General features: G+C 33.2%; 1 protein-coding gene across 2 annotated transcripts; it reads left to right on the top strand.

Annotated features, from left to right (window-relative positions):
• Positions 1-663: 663 nt before the first annotated feature.
• On the top strand, positions 664-20158 carry LOC120342420 (uncharacterized). Of its 2 annotated transcripts, none has more exons than XR_005569501.2 (20): positions 664-2279; positions 3106-3217; positions 3902-4022; positions 5759-5899; positions 6201-6311; positions 6608-6684; positions 7049-7120; positions 7818-7940; positions 8523-8605; positions 8681-8809; positions 9881-10003; positions 11071-11172; positions 11735-11869; positions 12493-12624; positions 12905-13022; positions 13777-13904; positions 14726-14814; positions 16404-16536; positions 16922-17015; positions 17585-17639. XR_005569501.2 is itself a non-coding variant. In XM_039411245.2 (20 exons), exons 1-20 carry the CDS (start codon positions 1063-1065, stop codon positions 17667-17669), a joined length of 3330 nt encoding a protein of 1109 aa, XP_039267179.2. In that variant the 5' UTR covers positions 664-1062; the 3' UTR covers positions 17670-20158. The 2 variants fall into 2 exon arrangements, 1 of the variants encoding a protein (XP_039267179.2); XM_039411245.2 differs by having other exon boundaries at positions 16917-17015; positions 17585-20158.
• The last annotated feature ends 981 nt before the right edge of the window (positions 20159-21139 follow it).

Below are 21139 nucleotides of genomic sequence, written 5' to 3'. Positions count from 1 at the left end.
TTCATATTTGTCGGAGACTCAAGAAATAGATAATTACAAGAACGTGCATAAATCATGAATTCGGAAATATCTAAATCCAATTAATACAGTAATATGGTGAACTGAAATAGCATGCCTATATTTTTATATACCGTATTTCCCGGCGAATTAGGCGCTTTTCTAGACCCAAATTTTTTGGCCTTATTTTTTGGGGGGGGGGGTCGTCTTATTAAGCGAGTATGATAATTTTCATTTTATTGGTGTCACCTTATTATGTATTAGGTAATGTTCTTTTATGGTGGACGCAATCGCGAGTTGAACACAATTAGATTAAAATTTAAAGACAGTTTGAATTTCCGTAGTTATTATGGATTGAATATTACGCTACAAGAAAACGTTATTATAGGCTATTTTAACCAATGCGCAAATGCGGCGACCGCTTAAAAGGCATTGCGTGGTAATTTGAGATTCCTCTGTTGATGCGATTTTACTATCTCGACTTAATGGCAGGTTATATGCAAAAACCAATTTTTTCAGGCCTAAAAACGGGTCTCGTCTTATTGACCGGTTAGACTTATTCGCCGGGAAATACGGTATGTAGGCTATATACAAACTGAGTTTATTAAATTTACTAAAAACACGCGAAAAGACGGAATTATCATTATTTGAGCATTCCAATCTTTAAAATAGGGTTTACTACTTGTTTTATTTAGATAGGCTTTATTTTCTTACTATTTTAAACTGAACATGTAATACGATTTTTTGGCCTCAAGACTGAATAAACTTCACCATGCATCGATGTTGACTGAATGCAAACATACAATCAAGTTACCCATGACCTCCAAAAAAATTACAACACATATGACTTAAGGAATACTTGGTTATTAATTTTATACCTGGATAGCATATTTAATCTGCTCGAAAGTTCCAGATTCTTGGATAGTAAAGTTTCTTTAAATTGACATTGGGAAATATGTTGTCACAAATGGATATGAAAGCATGATGTAACTTAATAGGATTTGGCTGTTTAGTCACTCATCTCATTTTGATTGTAGTTGATGAGTATGGTGAAAGTTTATCAGCATGAATCTTGACGAAACAAAATGTCACCTAGAGCTTGCAAATTATGAAACTCAAATAAGAAGTAGGGATTTGGCATCACTCAGATTGCAAACTCGCGTCACATCAAAAGTTCTATCTGGAAATGCAAGTGCGAAAAGCAGCGCGGAAATGCATCTCGTACCTCCATTGAGACCATCTAGTAGTATTGGTCATGAAAATCGAAACTTGTATTGTCAAAGTCTTCCTGAAAATGCTTTGCTTCAAAGACAAGTTTCTGGTAATAAAAATGCTATCAACTCGTTAAGAAGTGCAGAAACTGCATATATGCTTGCTACGGGAGATATATTTGTTAAACCAACTGACGTCTTTAAAGCAAACAATCCTGAATCTAATAATATTTCAAGACTCTCTAAAACTTTCATTGAAAGTGGAGAATTTCAAAATGATACAGCTTCAAAACAATCTGTCACTATTGGAAATTTGCTACAAGACATTGCAGTCACAAATACCATGCCCAGAACAAAGCAATTAGTGACACCACAAATCGGTATGGTTGATTCGCATACAGATAAAATAAAATACAGACAATCTTACAATGGAAGAAATTATAGTAGAAATATGATGTCTGCTCATGGTACTTTTTCTAGAGATCTACTTTCTGGTAAAGATGGAGATTTCAGCATCTATTCCAGTAATCTTCATAATCAACGAGTGACTCCTTTTTCAAAATATACATTTGCATCTAGGAATGATTCCAAATTATCATCTTATAGTGAACAAGGATATGGTAGATTAAAAGGATCTTCAAGGCGTCCTCCATCAGCATCATCTTATGCGAACTCTAGAGTACAAAATAGTTATGCTCATAGAAAATCCAATCTTTCAGAATTACCTCATGAAAGAAGTTTACAGATCACCACAAGTAGAACTGAAGAAATGCTTAGTGCTGAAGAAAGTGTTCCATCCATATCATTCCGACAAAAATTAAAAAGTTCCAATGGCACAAGCCCAATTTTAGGAGTTACAAAAGCTATTCAGCAGCTTGGAATTTCTGAAACGAAGATGCATGCATCTAGCACCCCTCAAAATGGTAGAGTGAATTTTAAACATCCCGATGGTAAGAAACGTCGGCCTCACACTGCAAATTTAAAAAACAAGAAGCATCTAGAAAGGTCACCTTCTCTTTTATCACCAACCAGCAATGAAACAGGAAATTCCTATTCTGAAATACATTCCAGGTATATTAACATTTTCACTAAAAGTAATAATATATGGCCATGTAGGTAGGCTACTATGGTGTTCTGTATAATGATTGGAATGCAATTGAATTGTTTACATAATGTTAACACAGACCATTAAATGACTGTGTAAGGGATGCCATTCAAGGAAAGTATTGGGAAAGCTGGCACCCCGAGCTTTGTAGTTAACTTCAATGTTTCATATGAGATATCATGGTTTTAGCCATTGCAGACATAAGAAAAATTTTTGAATTGCTGTTTATTTTATTCAACATAAAATAGTTTTCGAATGTTTCATCAGGCAGTGATGGTGGTTTCACTTTGTCACCAGTTCTATTGTTAACTATGTTGGCAAGGACATTTAGTTACCTGATCAATTTGTATTCATGAAGAATAAAAACTGCGTTTTCATCTGAAAGCAACATCAGTTGCTATAAATTCAACTTATGTGGGAATTTTAGAGTATAATAAGGTTGATTAGATTCACAACCAATGCAAATAAGTTTCTTTCATTTAGCTTTTGTTCTCTCTTGTTCGTTTTAGTTTCTCTGTTCCTCCTGAAGAATGTCTTTTAGACAAACTTTAACGACATGGACTGGCCCAAATATTCGTTTAGTAAATTGAATAGTAATATACTCCAATGCCACTTAACTATAAGTATACCTGGTAACTACAGCAGTTACAGGCTTAATAGCTTGCCTTGAATAAGAAGAAGCTAGCATTTGGTATTCTGGATTCAATTCTAGAGTATTTTAAAATAGTAAATTATTCTGAATTGCCCATCCCTATGGATGGACAAAATATGGTTTATATATTTGTGTTTCAGACCTTTGGCCGAGAGTCCTGATTTATCAGAAAATTATAACGATGAAGTCTCTGTACACACGCAAGATAATGCAGATAACGAAACATTAGAAAGTGATTTTGGAACAGAAGTGGTTAGTTTATCGAAAGCTCTATTAGGCTACTATTTGAATACATTTTATAGCCCTATATCAAGTATGCACATATTGTTTATGATCCACTTTCACGATAAAATTAATTTTAAATTAGAATAATATTAAAAAATGGTGTAATTGTCATTCATTATTATCCTATTTTTGATATAGTTTTGGTGTATGCAAGCAACATTCATCCCGAAAAATAATCTTATCAATTGTTGTTTTCATCTTTGAGTGAACTAAATATTTGTGAAATATACAGCAATGTTTTAAAGACACAAATAACAGAAAATAACACAAAATATGCTATATTGGTATTGTAGATTAAACTTCCATATGAAAATTGGTTAGCTACTGGACATTCAAAAATGTATTGTAACTAAAAATGTAAAAAACCAAAATGTATGCTCGATGATTTTCTTCTCAAACAATAATATTAAAATTTGTTTGTTTGTGCCACTTTTCATTTTCTCTGCTCAGCTAAGATTTTAATTTATTATGGTTTATTTAGGGTGTGAATGCATTAATGCGTTGGAATAATATATTTGTGGTTGATTACTTTGCCTGACTTGTTATCAGTAAAAATATACTCAAGAAGATACAAAAAAATTGGGCGCAAATTGGTCGTCGCCGTGAAAAAAATCTTTTTTCTGACACATTTATAATTTTTTTTTATTTCAGCCAGAGGAATCTGGATGTCAAGATTCTTACTGTTTGGATGAAGATGATGGAAACGACATTGACTGCGCAGATGACACAGCGATAAGTTGCCTTGAAGATGACAATGCTGCAGAAACTGAGGGTAACAATTTTCTTTTTATATATACTTTTTCATGCTTGTCGCAAATGTCGTCTCATATTTATTTTCTTGAATATTTTGTAAACTGCATGAAATTTTTCATCACTGGTTAGATGTAAAATTAAACTGATAATTTTATCCCAGTCTTATGTTAAACTGTTAACTTACAGAAGCCCACCGTTTACCATACCATTGAGCCTCTTCAGCAACTTTCTTCTAGTCTGGAATGAAATATCAAAAATCTTATCTCAATTAAGCAAGTACCAATATTACAAGAAAGAAATTTTTGTTATACCATCTGTGATTACTGACTAGGTATTGGCCATTAGTAAAGTGTTTAGTAGTCCTAAGCATTAAGAAATCTAAGTGGGCTGAGTCGATGAAAGAAGCTAAATAGGGATGATGTCTTTTTATTATCTTGTTATAATTAGAACTAGGAAATGGCCACGAATCCATATTCTATATTCACAAATTGATGAATTACAAATTGACAAATTACAACTAGAGGTGAATATCGGTACTCTTATAGAGCTTCGCACAATCAATTATCTTGTCAAACCTGGTCATGCAAGATCTTTAAAAATATATTTCGTATTTCCTGGCCTGGGTTAATTAATTTTATAACTATTCTTGAGACTAAAGTGTCTGCCCATCACATTATTTAATTGACTTCGTACTGCCAACCGTTATATGTTCTATTCTTTTTAAAAACTTTGTGGCAACCAAGCACTTCCTGTTTGTGCCCGATAACGGTTGGGTAGTCATAAAGAAAAAGAAAACGGCTACCACCAGGTACTTCAAAAAGAAAAGGGCCACCAATTAGATAAAGTTGATTGATTTTTGACCCTTTGGTTTTGCTGATTCAGGGAAAAACCACACAAACCGGAAAACATATCTGTTAAAACACAGCTAATTCTATAAAATTACAAGCGCATATTAGTGCTCAAGTGACAAACAGAGAAGCAATTTTTCCTCTTATTTCTACTTATTGGAGGGCTGTATGAAAAACCCCTTTTTTGTAGTGCTGAAAATAGGCACAGATTCTCATTTGAAAAAATTTACTTTTTTAGTTGGTAACCTCTCAAGACGGTAGAAATTTAATGTTTTGTTTAGTTGTACTCTTCAGATGTTCTTATGAACACCTTTGGTAGTATCAACAAAGTCTGGGCAATATATTTATGTGTTCAGCAGAAACGAAACAAGCCTTATTATTGGTAATTATTTACCGTGCTTGGAAAAGTACATTTCAAATAGGATTGTTTAAATACAAAATAAAGAAAGGAGATCTCATCAAGATTCATGGGTGCATTATATGAATATATTTTTAAATGCAGTTTATAGCTGCTTATTTTCTCATTTAAATGTGTAAGTACATGGCCACTGCCTTCCAAAAACGAATAACCAACTATTCCCATACCCGACATGGAATGGTAACCGGCGGAGAGGCTGTGGTTCGTCATATGATTAAGCCGTCTTATCGGGATAAATATGTATATCCTATCCTATTCAAATTTCTGTGCTACGGCTTGGTGACAGCAACCACTGAAAGAAATATCAAGCAAATGTAGCAAGACCTGTGCTCGAGGTCACGAGCGATTCATGTACAAAATTTTTTTCCTTTAGTACAGCTTGTGATTCTATCTATATTGTATAGTTGGCTTACTCAAAACGTTAGGACCTAATTAGTTAAAACTTATACAGTATTAACTTGCAGCATCATACCTCAATTGTTTTTGTAGAAATTGAAATGTCAGATTCAGTTCGTACTTGTAATTCAACTGAGGGATTGGAAGAAGAGACTTTCATCAAGCCTGCAATGATAGATAGTTTATTCAGCAATTGCCCTTCTGTGATTAACTTCGGTACCAAGCATGAGAAAGGTATAAAATATAAACATACATTGATTTTTTACTTCAAAGTTATTTTAAACCAAGTCATCTTATTGCCTTGCAGACTGACCAGACTGGTGTTGTTAGTGAACCTTATATTATTTATAATTAAGTTGAGACTAGACATGGATTAATAAGGTTATTAAATTTATCAAGCACGGACTAAAATATAACTAGGATTGGCAAAATATTTGGATAGCAAATCTAAATGGAGGCCCAAAATATTTTTCAAGTTAAGTCAGATTGTGTAATTTTCCATTTTTTCATTTATATATCTTTAACATTTTTGTAGTTGAACAACTTCCCGCCCATTTGCGAAAACTATTACGCTGGAAAATGAGTCCGATAACTCCAATCGTTGTCAAGCACACTGTTGCAAGATCAGGATTTAAACCATCCAAAAGTAAGTTCTCAAAATATGTGTATATCATGTATTTTGCATTATCTGGTGAATCTTATCAGTTATCACCCTCATCAAGATATCATTTCTTTAATTGTTTATCATCTTTAATGTCTTTACTTATTATATTTTGACCAAAGTACCGTACTCTGATTTTAAGTTCCAAACGTGTTCTCAGAGTCTATAGTTATGTATCCAAAGCTTTATTTTATAATTACGCATTGCCTTGCTTTTCCATTTGATATAAATATCAGAGACTTAATGCTTCAGGATGATTGAACACATTGTTTACTTCTCAGAACATCATGACTGGATTGGTTACTTTGGAAAACACATGAAAGCAAGTGGCTTTAGGTCGTTGAGGCAATATCAAAAAGTAAGATTGTTGTTTGAGATGCTTTATCATTTTACTTGATGATAGACTAAATGACAGCTATTGTTATTTTCATTGTGACCATTTCCTATTGTTGGATCATGTTCTCGTAGCCAACCAAGAACTATACTCAAGTAACTCAACGATTAGATAAATGAAGTAGTTTTAGGGAAAGAATATGGGTATATTAACATCTAATGGTACAAGTAAATCTTTTTTTTTTAGAACGTTCAACTTCATAATGTGAACTAAATTAGTTTGAAAATTTTATAATTTTAAAATAAATCTATTTTCTCTTTTATTTATTACTATTATTTATAGAACTTTCATAGTATATAACCCTTTCATTTGCACAACTTTGTTTCAGGTAAATCATTTTCCTGGATCATTCCAGGTGGGAAGAAAAGATAGGTTATGGAGGAATTTATCTCGGATGCAGGTAACATCAAGGATGACCCAAACAAAATATTTTTTCTTATATGGAATATATAGTAATTGTATCATGTCCAATGATAAAATTTTCATCTATCATAATATATTATATTCGTGGTGATTGACCCTTGTAGTGCTGAAAAGTTTGGTCAGGCTTGGTTTTTGTTTGGTTTTCACATTTTTCAAATTAGAATACAAAAAAATTAGAATTTTAACTATAACTAATTCTGAAGGCTCTGTGGTGTGGCGCATTGTGCTGAATATCAGGAATACACACCTCTGATTACCCTGCTTGATTATGTATACGAATCCTATGGGAAATAATTATGTGCAAGGAATCGTGAACCTTTCGCCGTAGGGGGTTCACGTAACTGCTGTCCGGTTACACCATCATGTTCCAACATCTGAAACAACTGGCTAATTCATCCCATATCCAACCTGGTCCAGTAAACAGACAAGAGATTGTGTTTCGCCATATGATGAAACTGTCTTGACCTGGATGGCATGTTATTCTGGGCAAGGCGAAAAGAGATTTATCAAGCTGTCGTTTGTCCTTCAAGCCTATTTTTTTCATTGTCAAGCTTCGAGATCATATTCCAACATTTTGTAACATTTTACTTTGGCAAGCCGACTCAATCATGCTATAACTGATGAGAAAATGATTTTGTCATATTGTTAGTCTTATCATAATATTGTTTGAAAAGGCAAAATTTGGAAAGAAGGAATTTGGATTCATACCTCACTCGTATGTTTTACCATGGGACAAAAAATTATTAAAGTCAGCATGGGAAGAAGGTGGCTCAAAACAAAAATATATAATTAAACCGGTAGGTGAACACATTTATTTTATCAACCATAATCCAAGAAAATATATTCTACGGTAATTCTAATTCTAGAAATAGTTGAAACACATCTGTAAATTAAAAATTTATAGGAATTTAGATACAATTCCTGTTATGCTTGATTCCGGTTACGCCACCAGGGATGTCAAATCAAAGCCGAATATTACAAACTCTGAATATCGATTTTAGTGTTCATAATAATATCAACCACCTTGTACAAATTTTCGCATATAGGTTGCGAATTCACTCCTTTATCATTTTTGGCGCATAATAACCCTCGTTGATGATGATTGCATAATAAATTTTGCGTTTTTTATTCAACGTACAATTTGGCCGGCAAACATTTTTTTGTGTATATGGGGGCAAAAGTAAGATAGAGATACAACAAAATTTAGCTTACTGATGTCGACTGGCCAAATAACACCCACGCTGGCCATCCCTGTTATCAGCATCACTCTGCAACTGATTTGATTTAAATATGCATTCAAATTTAACTTTCATTCATCAATGGGTTAGCCACGATTTTTGCAGACATCCTCACTTTCATTGCCAATATTTATCTCTTAGCCTGCTTCAGCACGAGGTATTGGAATAAGATTAGTTCACAAATGGAATCAAATTCCAACAAAGAAACCTGTTCTTGTACAAAAGTAAGTTTTTTTCTTTTTTCAAAACATTTTATTCATGATATCACTATTGTAACAATGATTGTATGCTTTTAACAGATATTTATCTCGTCCGTTACTGCTCAACGGCTACAAATTTGATATTCGTCTTTACGTTTATGTTACTTCGTTTGATCCTCTTCGTATCTACCTCTTTGATGATGGCCTTGTGAGATTCGCTACAGCTAAGTGTGTTTGAAATAATATCTAGATTTTGATTTTTATGGAAGTAAGTTGGCAAGCCCCAGAGTAGAAGTCTGTGACTCTGACATAAGCACATCATTTATTAGAAACTGTAACTCAGACTCCTGCTATTGTAATTGAATGATTATAGCTTGCCTATATTATATGTAGGGTTTGACCGATATATCTGGCTGCCAATTTTCTTCATTTCCTCGTTTTCTTACCTTCAAATATTTTATTCATTCGTGAGCTTCCTGAATTTTGACAGTTTCGTCATCCCCATCACTTTTTCCAATTACTAAACTGACTTGGCATGGTAGTGAAACAGTTTTTACATGTTTTGCAATGTTCAAATGAATAAATGTATCAAATGAAATCCAAGCATAAAATGCTCGATTTTAGTAAAAATTTGTACTCTATACAAGTGCAACCCGCGGCCCACAATGAAAATTTGTGCGGCCCACGTAAAAGTGCCAATTTGAAATGGTGTGCAATCCACGAAACTAGTTTCTTTAATCCAATGTAATCTGGTATGTGTGAGTAATTCCAATCCCAGAGCATTCACCTGGGTCTAATTTATTATCTATGCCTATGACGTTACAATGCCTAACAGCTGACTTGTGCGTACTAGAAAGCCTTTGTTGCTCTTTACTTTTAATACAGTTAAATTGGGTTTGTCTAGGCACAATACAGAAAAATCTCTGAATTATGAAATTACGTCTAGCAGTAGAAAACAGTTAGGCACTAAACTAAATTCAGTCAGTCAGTCAGTAGTTTATTTTATCACATACCAAAAGTATACAATGGACAAACATAATTACAAACGATATAAAAAATACGTTTCAGCGTGACGGGAGACGCGAAAAACCAGTGATGGTTATCGAGCAGCGTCACCTATGAGGGAGTGAGACTAAAATTATATCATACTGAGAAAAAAAAGTCAAACTTGAGATACTAACAAAAGTCGTAAATAATAATACACATTTAAGCGACCTATATCCCGATGTCACTCTACTTAATAGATTAAATTATTTCATAAAATTTGATTTTCTCTTATATTGTTTTTATTTTCTTTAGATATTCATCTTCTACGAAGCATTTGCCAAACAGATATATGCATTTAACAAATTACAGTATTAATAAGCATTCCGGAGATTTCCAGCAAAATGATGATGTCAATATTTGTCAAGGTCACAAGTGGTATGAGTATAACAAATTGCAATGTTTAGTAGATGGATATTTCATATCATACCTTGGTTTATCAAGTTCAATTAATTTCATTGAATAATTTATATATCATCTACTGTTAATGTAAAATCTCTCAGTAAGTTAGAATGGCAACAGTATAATGAGGTCTTTTAATCAGATCTGGGGATCTGGTTCAAAAATCACTGTATCTCCGGCGCCAAAATTTCATTTTTTTACGTCGGAACTCAAAAATAATATTTTAAATTCGAATTTAAAAAATTTATGAGCTGAAAAGGATAGTTTTTATTATTTGTATGAAGTATTAGGAAATTATAGATGCTAAAGAAAATTGGAAGGTCAGGTGCTAGAGCCACTAGAATTCCTGGTAGCTCAGGCTCCGGCTTCATTCAACATGCTAAGCTTGGCTCCAGCTCCGGCTTCCTAGCCCTGTTTCAATATATTATGTGTCACTATAATATGATTTTCAATTTTGCTTTCATACCAAATATTATAATTCTTCCTGGTAATTAAATTTTAGTTAGAATTTGATAAATAAACTTTTATAGAAAGTCTTTACATGATTCAGTTTTAAATCATTGTTGTGGATCAAATATTTTGTCTGATTTTTGTCTATATCTTGTTTTGCAATTTTTTTCCATAGAATTTATTCTATATCAAAAAAATCCAATTAAGTGAGTTGAACACCTAAACTAGACTTAAAGTAGTTATCTTTATTTGATTTTTATCCTTGTATTCTTTTTGTAATGAATTAGAAACTGAGGACCTTGATTCATGCAATCTGTAAACTCAAGCATTATTAGAATAAATATGAAGTAAAACACAACACAAATATTGTTACTATCTTAAATATAAAAAAATGGCTTTCCTATTCACTCATATTGTCACACTACCTATCTCTTGAGCAAAGATATAGGCTATCAATGAAATGCCAACATTTGAAATTATATAGAATTATGGTCCTGCCAAACAACGAAATGCTGATAAATAGCAGACTTGGGAGTAGTTTAAGTTAGTACATATCAATTCAATTACATAGCTTTTGACAATTCGTTTCTCAGGAGTTTGAAAGCACTTTGGAAATTTTTACAAACAGAAAAGGGCATCAATACTGACAAAATATGGCAACAAATGAAGGATATTGTCACAAAGACTCTAATAAGGTATGGTATGATTTTCATTTCTTAGGTAAGAAACACCTCTGATAATATTTTCTGTTGAATCTGGGCTGAACAGAGGACTCCAGCATTCATTGTTATTATAGTTATGCTTGGAAATATTATTTTCAACAATCTTCGATATCCATGTTCATTTTGAATGTATTGTCTTGGATTGGTGAGGGGGCTGGAATCGGATCTTTTTGTGATGATCAGGGATATTACACCTTGTCATTTGAATCAGTGTTTCCTTAATACTTTTCACTTCATCACTGTGCAACTTATCGACGTGCCACTGCAGAACATGTAAATGATCATTGTGAAATAAAATTGATTTAACTGATATTGTAAGTTTAAGGTTTCTGATATTTTATGGTAAACAATCTGGAGCAGAAAATGCACAACTGAATTTTGAAAAATTTTAAATTTTATTTGTTGAGAATGAGACTCATTATGACAAAGCAGTTGAGAATTTTACTGGATTTTGAATGTGTCATTATTTCCTAACATGTTGCAATCCAACATTTTATTATTTCTTGTTTTAACATTAAATTAATGTTTATTTTAGTGTTGAACAATTTATAAATAGTCTTGTAAAAGCAAATTGTAGAAGGCGGTCGTGCTGTCATGAACTATTTGGTTTCGATATTATGCTCGATGATAAATATCAACCATGGATTTTGGAAGTTAATATTTCACCCAGGTAATAATTTGTAATCATTATCCAAGTCAATGTGAAATATCATAGGCACAATAATTGGTTTTGCAATTGGCTTCTAATTTTTAATTATCTTAGAATTTTTCAATGCTCTGGTACGCAGCCAATGTTTGGCTCTACTGTGTATTTATTTGGTTGAAGTAAATTTTTATGCTATCTAGGATAGGATTTACATATTTATCCCGGGGAGAGGAAAGTCGATGAGGCAGCTTAATCACGGCTTCTTGCTCGGTTACCAGTCCATGTCGGGTATGGGATTAGTTAGCCAGTTATTTGTTTTCGGAAGGGAAGTCGTAACCGACCAGAGGTTATTTGAACCACCCTACGGCGGCGAGGAGTCCAGCAATCCTCTCGCACATCCCGGCATGAGATTTGAACCCCCGAACCCATGCAGGGTAATCAGAGGTGCTGTGACGAGCGTATTCCGAATGTTCAGCATGATGCGCCATACCGCCGAGCCATTTATCATTTTTCTAAGATATTTTTGCTTGTTCATTATTTTCATAATCTGATTTTAAAAAAATTTAAAGAACATAGCTAGTAATAACTTCAACTAAAAAATTCTGACAGTATTTAGAAATAAATAATCTCAATTTCTGTTTGTTAAGTTTGCATTCAAATTCACCATTGGATGTTGAAATCAAAGGACAGATGGTATCAGATATGTTCAATCTGGCTGGATTTCTAATTCCTGATAAAAGAGAGCTCATGATCAATACACAAACTACAAGTAACGGAATGTAAGATACCGTGCTTAATTTCTTAGAAATAAAATATTATCGACTTGAGATAACCCGAACTAATCGTGGTTTTTCATGTATGTAATGTGGCTACCATGAGTTGCACCAAATTATATTGGCAATGCTTAACTAAAAATATCATTTCAGTGGGTTTTGTGTAAGTGCAAAAATAATGCTTACCGTAAATATATTTTTCGTTGTGAACTATTCGAACAGATGGACTGTTTTATCTGCTTCTTTGCTATATGTAACTGTATTGTTATTTTGTTGCATTTTGTAGAGTTTCAAATTCTGGTTCAAGCTTCAGTCAAGACAAGAGAAAAGAAAGTTTAGAAATAACTTGCGATACACGGGCCAAACATACATATTTTGCTCGACATTTTAAACAGTTTGACGAGGTAAGAAAAATAATAAATCTCTTATGTGATCTGAATAAGAGGCAAATTTCTATCTAAAACAGTATCTGGATGAAAAGGGCTGGTTGCACGAAACAACAATATTTTGATTTATTTACAAGGAAGGTCATTTGTTGTTGGTTGTTGTGTTATTTAAAAACTGCTACTCTTGCTAGGTCTTTTTTAATCATTTTTACTCATAAATTTGGATTCATATTGAATAGTATATAAACACAGCTTTTAATCAGATAATAACTGAATAATTGAATATTAAAAAACAAAGATATGAATAAATGGCAAGCTTGTAATGTGGGCGCAGAATGTAATTTATTATTTTATAAAAATTGAGCAAATGAGTCGATGGATCAAAATGCAACACATTTGTTTCATTTTTTTAGCAATGCTAAGTACGCAAAGTGATATACAGTTGAAGGGCAAAACTGTTATTCCTGTTAAAACTGTTTCATATACTTTAGATAGATTGACGTAACCACTGCACCAGTGCATCAATGTCACCCCTGCTTAGCCAGATTTATCAAATTTTAAATACCGGTAGTTACCACAGAAAACGTGTAACAACAACAAACAATAATATTTGATGGTGGTGCAAGTTAAAAAGCCAGGCAATTTGAGTCTTGATATCTCACAAAGAGCTTGATTTAGTATTAATTTCAGAAACTCAACTGTAATCTTACGCATTGATTGATCCATATCTTATTTTTACTCTTTTATACGATCAAACATGTTTATTTTCCAGATTGAACTCATGATGATGATGCTTGATGTTTTAACCGTAAATGATATTCAAATGTTAGTTGAGAGCGAAGATGAAAACAGTAGAAGGGGAAGATTTGAACGAATTTTTCCAGGAGCCGAAGAGACACGGTATGGGAGATGATTTGTAAAAAAAGAATTAGCTATCTAAGGATTTTTGTGTCTCAGTGAAATCGTCCCTTCTTTGTCATCAATTCTTATAATCTGATACAACTTGTACATCATAGTTATAGTCAATACATCACTGACCATCACCATCTGCGTGCCTGAAATTTTGAGTACTTCGTCATAAATTTGTAGGTATTACACGATTATTTTCGCATTTGAATGATGTGTTATATTGAACTTCATTAAAAATATGACCAGAATCGACACTGGAACCGTAGAGCAAAATTGTTACTGGGTCCTTCAGCAAAATTTACATTCACATGCTCTCTGTTGCAGTAAAAAGAGTATTTTTTTTTTCTTTTACTGTGATGTACAAATTGTATTTACTGTAGTTCAATTAAACCAAATAGATGAAATGTGTAATAAAAAACTGAGAAAAATTGACACAAGTTTAAATACTATACTTGCCACAATACTAGTAGTATTTGGCTTCAAATCTAGAACCTAGTATTTTTATATTTCACATTCATGGCATATTCGCCGGTGACTGTACATTTGAACCCACGTACATTTGAACCCATGTGTATATTCGCGGGTTCAATCTATATGCGGGGGCTAAAACCATGGGTTAGGGTTAGTATGGGTTCAAATATCCATAAAACAAAAAAAATTTCTATAGGTGCAATTGTCGTGGGTTCAAATGTAAGGGAACCATATTCGCTATCTCCGGAATTTTTCAATTTACACAACAAGTTGTTTTACGTCTAACTATTTTGACTGCCCATCAATATTTATTTCAATTATTATTTTTTTTTCACTCTTAGGAAATATATGCATTATTTTGAACAACCGCGCTACAATAATATACTTTTACATATGTGGGAATTAAAGTATCAAAATCAGAAACAAAGAGGTGAGCAGTATTAGTGTATCATATGTCATATTATGACTTATATATCTATAGAAATACTCAGAATTGAATACACAATTTCTATTATTGAAAAGTTACATATGTTTGTCTTTGACGACACAATAATTCTTATTTATTTAATACGAGTGTTGTGTGCTCTTGGATTTCATCAACCAGATGTGAGACAATAGGTAGTAACCTTGTTTCAAGTGCCCTTTTAATTACCATGCAAACATCCTTTATTGAATGGAGAGCTGTTATTTGGGAACAGTATATTATCAAAGAAACTGTTTACCATTATATGTTTTTAAGGCTAAACATAAAATAAGATTGTTCACAAATGTATGTACTGTATTGGGTCAAACAAAACTTCATATTCTGCACTATTTCTCCTAGATTGAGTTGCTACGAAGTATTATGATGTTACGATTAAGACAAGCTTGTCACTCAAATGTGGGAAGCCTTGGGACGACGCAAAATTAAATTATCGAAGTCGTACCAAGCAATCTTTAAATAGCAGTGTCCCTTCAGCACCCAGAAATATTCTTGTTTTTGACCTTGCAGTTCATGTTATGTTCACTGGTGTAAAAAAAACGCAGACGAACCAATAAACATGAAAAAATTTGTTGCAATGTTTTACTTGCCTTTATTAATAATTGAATTTTACATAACAGTGATATATTATCATAATATGCTTTCAAATTTGCCACTTCTCAAAGCCTAAATAGGTATAGGTAACAGGCTTACTGATTTTCCCAACAACACTAAAAAATTTTTAGCAACTATTCTATATCTACACTTTGTTGGACAGTCGTTGTATGGGACCATGTTAACAGGCATAGCTCATGAAAAGTAAAATTAAGTGTCAACCGATCACGTCCTCACAAAAAGTTTCGGGGTTTGACCCCAATGTATTTATAGATGACTTTTACCTCTGCTTGTATTCGTATTGTATTAGGATATGGAAGCATGATTTTCAATACACAATTAAATCCCATACAGGGATTTGCAGGCTCATATTTCATGTGGATGAATATAATGAAATAACTATTGTTCTAATACCTATTCATCTGCATTCCAGTTCATAGGATTAGCCTGGCTAGAGCAAGTAACAGGAATAAGAGGCTGTGATTCACTATATCTGTGGTTCCCAACCTTTTTTCAAGCAATCCAAAATATTGTGACCCAAGGATATGCTCGAATACTAGATGGCATGGCAGTATACAGCAAAATTGAATGACTAATATAAAACAAAATGAGAAAATTTTGCTAGTTTGCCCTCAGCGAGATTTTGAGTGATGTGGTTTTACCTAACCAAAACAAAATAAATGCTGCAGAGTTTTTACACTGTAATACTTCCCACATATACAATTACTATTAAGCAACACTTCAATACTAAATATAAAATGAACAAAAAAATTATCTACAAAAAGAAAATTAGTAACCTTTAGTTTTTTGTTGAACAACAAGCGACACAAGAACATTTTAGGCAACCCAGTTTTGGGAAACACTGCGCGATATGACTGAGCTGTTTTATCCACTTTTCTTATCTTCAGCATAAATATGAAAGTTTATTATTTCTTATTATGCAGGAATATCGTTACTTGAAACATTTTGTCGACGGGGTCTACATTTATTAGGAAATTCAACTCAAAGTACTCGATCTGTCCCTATGGAACATGTCTGGACGATGTCAAGAACAAGCAAGCTATTTTCCTCTCCAAGGTTATTTTTGAATTTGTTAATAACATGATGTACTTTTATTCGTACCAACCCTTGAGAGCGGAAGAATTTACTCTTGCAACATTTTTTTTGGTCCCTTTTGCAATTTGACGTTTACAAACTTGGTTTTGTTTCTCTGTGTACTGAAATCATCTAACGAACGTCGCTTAAGCAACGACACAATTCAGACAAATCCGTACAAACATTTGGAAAAAAGTTGTCAATGAGGAAATATTTTTGCTCTCTTATCTAACAGACATGAAATGCAAGATTGGCATTGTGAATATTTCAACATCACTCATCTTCTATTGTTATTTAGATTTTGTGACGCATTGAAACATGTACCCTTTTTCAACCTAATAATTTTGGTAATTCAATTACAGAACAGATCCTAAATATCTCCCGTTAATGATCAAATCTTCAGCGTCAATACCTTCACTTTGCTCAAACACAAGTTCAACATCTATAGTTTCATTACCCAGGTAAACATGGTTTGTTTTTGCTCTTAATTTTTGGTACTATGTTATTTGAGAAAAACAAATGGGCCATCGCAATCTGGTGCTAGTTAAAATATGACATCACATGAGCGCAAAATATATCATGTCATTAGTAATTTCTTAAAATCTCAGTGCCATCAAGATTTTTAGCTGTATGCGATATGGCCACTGTGCTGAGCATTAAGAATACGCTCGCCAACGCATCTCTGATTACCCTGCGTGGGTTCACAGGTTCGAATCCCATGCAGGTATAGTTATGTCGAAAAAATTGATGAAATCTTCGCCAACGTAAAGTGGCTTTCTCCACCATCAAGTCCATGCTTCCGAAAAAAAAACTGGCTAACTAATCCCATACCCGACATAAACTGGTAATCGGACGAGAGGCTTTGGTTCGCCATATGATTATTGTGTCGGCTTTCCTCTCCCCGTAATAAATATGTGAATCTTATCCAATGTATCAAAGCCTTTATATGAAATCCCAGTATGTATCTGTATGTATACCAGCAAATATATGTGTCCATTTTCTAACAATATTGTATTTTTTTGTGATTTAGAAAACTATCATCTGCTAGAAAATGGAACTCTGTGAGTACAGTGACTTCTGTTGAAGCCAAACTAAGTGCCAGGAGTGTGAAATAATTTATTGCTTATGCTAATATTACTTGCTATTATTCACTGAACATAAAAAGAAATCAACATTTCGAGCTTTTGTGAGTATGAAGATATACAGCATATTACCAGCTTTATTTACCTCTAATTTATAGTTGGTATATTTTATATACACATTTTGGGTGGTTCATTTGAACGTGCATACATCAACGCTGTTGTACTATTTTAAATACAGTACAGTTCAGCAATCCTTTTGTGCAGAGGAACTGTAAATGGAGTGAGTAAGAGGTTGTGTACTAAAAGATTGAATCTCTATTCTGTATGACTGCATTATGTATTGAAATACCTCCTGATTATTTTGACACATGCTTTACGTTGCTAGAGATGGTTCTTCACTGTTTTCATACTATAAAAAAACTACTTTGTAAGTTTAATTACCTATAGGATATATTCAGTAAGGAAACTTGATATTTAGCAGTTTCTGAATCACTGCTTATTTAAATAATCAAAATATTGGAGAAATTCCAGTAAGCAATTAAAAAATCACAACATCCAAAGTTGACAGAAGTATGCTCTTCAAACTATTGTTACGTCAAATAGTTGGTCCGGAAAACCTCATGAAATTTGGCAATGTCTATTAATAAAGTTTTCAAACAGCGTATTTCGTAAATGAGAATGTATATGATGTTTTCATGAATCATCCTGAATTGCTATCAGTAAAGATTAGATGCATACCAGTAGTAGATCATAGATAGGAAATTATATGCATGTAATTTTAATATAGCATTAGAAATTTTTGAATGTCATATGAATGAATTTCCATAAATGGATAGCATGTCACTCAGTGCCTGTGATAGATACTTGTTCATGTGGGCATCATGTTGGCGACATCTGCTGTATATTTTATATAGTAGGACTATATCCTAAAAATTTTTGTTGATATGAAGTTTTTTTCAATAAGCTGTTTTTTGTAACACTGTGCCAACATCGTTTTTAAAGCATTACCAATCTTTAAAATTATACATAGTTAACCTTAGATTATATGACAAAGTTTTTTAGTACCTTGACTTGTGCTTCCTTACACTTAAGTGGATCAAAAAGCATTTTGTTGCAATGGATTTGAATGTATTATTGTTACTGTGGGTATTTTTTAAAGATTTATTCGATAAAAATCACCTAAAAATTTCATTCCCAGCAATTTTATTTTGTCTTGCTGTTTTTTCGTTCTTTTATACTTTAGGCAAAACTGTGTATGCACAATGTGTATTTTTTATATAAAAACAGCCTATTTTATACATCTGCCTTTTCTCTTTACTGCCGCACAGTTGACAAGCAATTGTAAAATTTTATAATTACTCATGTGCAGTGTGTACGATTGCCATATATTTTTCTGATAGGACCCTGTATCTAATAAATATTTTCATTTTAGTTGGTTTAGGGATTTATTGGGATAATCACTTCATGGACTTTTCTCTTATGTCAGAATGATTCATGCAAGGAACAAAATTTTGAGAAAAATTTGCGAGTAACCGATCTTTTCTATTCCACAAAAAGCTGATCAAAACAGCATGCATAAAATACGCTAACAAATAGTCAATAGATTGAAACTATAACATACAATATCCAATTGTATACAACCTTTTTATAATACATTGAAATAGATGACTCTGGTACATACCCAACATTTTTATATATCAGATATGAACCAATAGCTTTGTATTTGGGGTATGCTATTGTGCTATTTTGGGAACTCCAGAAGTATGTGCCCAAGATGGCGCACAACCTGAACATAGTAGTTGTACCAGATTAGGGTTCAGGTTGTGTGCCATTTTGGTGCACATCCTATTTTGTAATGCTTGTTTTTGTAGTTCATATTTATTGTAGAAAATTTGGACAGTAGAAAAATATGGGACATTGAATGGTAACCGAAAATATTTATATTTCCCTTTTTATTCTGTGTAGAATTATTTTTATCTCAAATAGTATTATATTGTATTATTAGACCAATAATTTATTTTCCGGGAAAACTTACAATAAACAAGTTTAGCTTCTTATGAAATTCGTTTAGATGCTTAATGTGGACTCCGGGATGAGCCACACAAAAAGGGAACGGCAGGTATTTTAGAAATACTATCTGTCGACAAGTCACAAGGTGAAAATGCTAATGTGGAACTTTTATGCCACCAGTTTAATCTGCATTCTAACATTTTCCTGGGAATCCGCCCCACGCCTTGTTATCTTTATGCACCATGGTTAAAATAGGTTATCTCTTTATTCGATATATATCATTTGCTTTAAATTAAGGGTGTGTAACCCTCAATACAGAAGGGCAGGGGTGAAATCGGGAGTCTCGCCTCTATTTCACATACAGGAGGCTTTCTGATAGTTGCAGGAACAAAAATAATTTTGGTTATTGATCTTTTGACATGTGTTGTTCGCTTCGGTATAGGCTTTGCAACGCAATGGAGTACTCGCGCGTACTAGATTAAACAAATTAAAAACTCGTTTCGCAGTCCACACACCATTCAGAATTGGCCCTCCTTTTCGGGCCGCACAATTTTTCCTTGTTAGGCGCAGGTTGCACACCACGGCTTTGAATGATGGTTCTAGGCTTGCACGTAATTTACAGATTTACGGAATTATTTCGAGTTACGGAAGGGAAGTTACGAATTACGTAAAGTCGTAATTGTTGGTCGAGCGCTTTCGCGATTGGTAAAGCGATTGAGACGGCAGAGAAACAAAAATATGACGGGATTTCCCGCGATCCGGTAAAAATCCTTTGCGGACCGTTGACCGGTGGTTGGGAACCACTGTTTTAGAATACTCAAATCGAATCAAGAATCCTATTCTATTTTTATAGTTACCCGTATTTAAATAGTGGGATTTCTCCACCACAATGCATGATTGAAATTTAAAAAAAAAAGCTAAATTGCAGCCTAAATGTTCAATGTATAACTATCTTTGTGCAGTATTTAATTGAAAATGTCCTGATCATTGGATTATATTTAACCAAGGCAACGAGATTTAAGAATTTCGACGATCGTTTTTTTGTTTGCAACAGTTCAATATTCTCAATTTAACTACTATCAAGTATGAGCCAGTGTGTTTATTCTGTGCGAAAACCATTTTCAATTACAAAATCTTGATGTTCTGTTACCGGTTTTATCGTTTTATATCAGTCCGGACTTGTCCTTGCTCAACATATTTTCCACAATGCCTCGCAATATTTCGGCCAAATATGATTAACTGTCTTTACCAAATACGGCAACTTATTTTGATTCTTGAATACCACCGACACTCGACCAAATTTGTGTCAATCTTGGCCGATAGGATCGTCGACTTGAGTTAGAAAAATAAGTTAATTTTTTCGTGAGTGCAAAATAAATGTCACAATACGCATTTTTTTGCGATATAACTTTGTATTTTCGGAAATACCATGTCACATAAGTACGGTATTTAAATTATGCGCAAATAATTAATATTTGATCTAAATTTGTCGC

The sequence above is a fragment of the Styela clava genome, chromosome 1, assembly GCF_964204865.1.
Source record: "Styela clava chromosome 1, kaStyClav1.hap1.2, whole genome shotgun sequence".
NCBI classification, from domain to species: Eukaryota; Metazoa; Chordata; class Ascidiacea; order Stolidobranchia; family Styelidae; genus Styela; species Styela clava.
This window is presented reverse-complemented; position numbering and strand designations above follow the sequence as displayed.

Coding starts and splice junctions, on each gene's coding strand:
- LOC120342420 (XM_039411245.2), top strand. CDS start 1,063: ATGAATCTTGACGAAACAAAATGTCACCTAGAGCTTGCAAATTATGAA. Junction 2,280..3,105: donor TATTCTGAAATACATTCCAG/GTATATTAACAT, acceptor TTTGTGTTTCAG/ACCTTTGGCCGAGAGTCCTG. Junction 6,312..6,607: donor AGGATTTAAACCATCCAAAA/GTAAGTTCTCAA, acceptor TTTACTTCTCAG/AACATCATGACTGGATTGGT.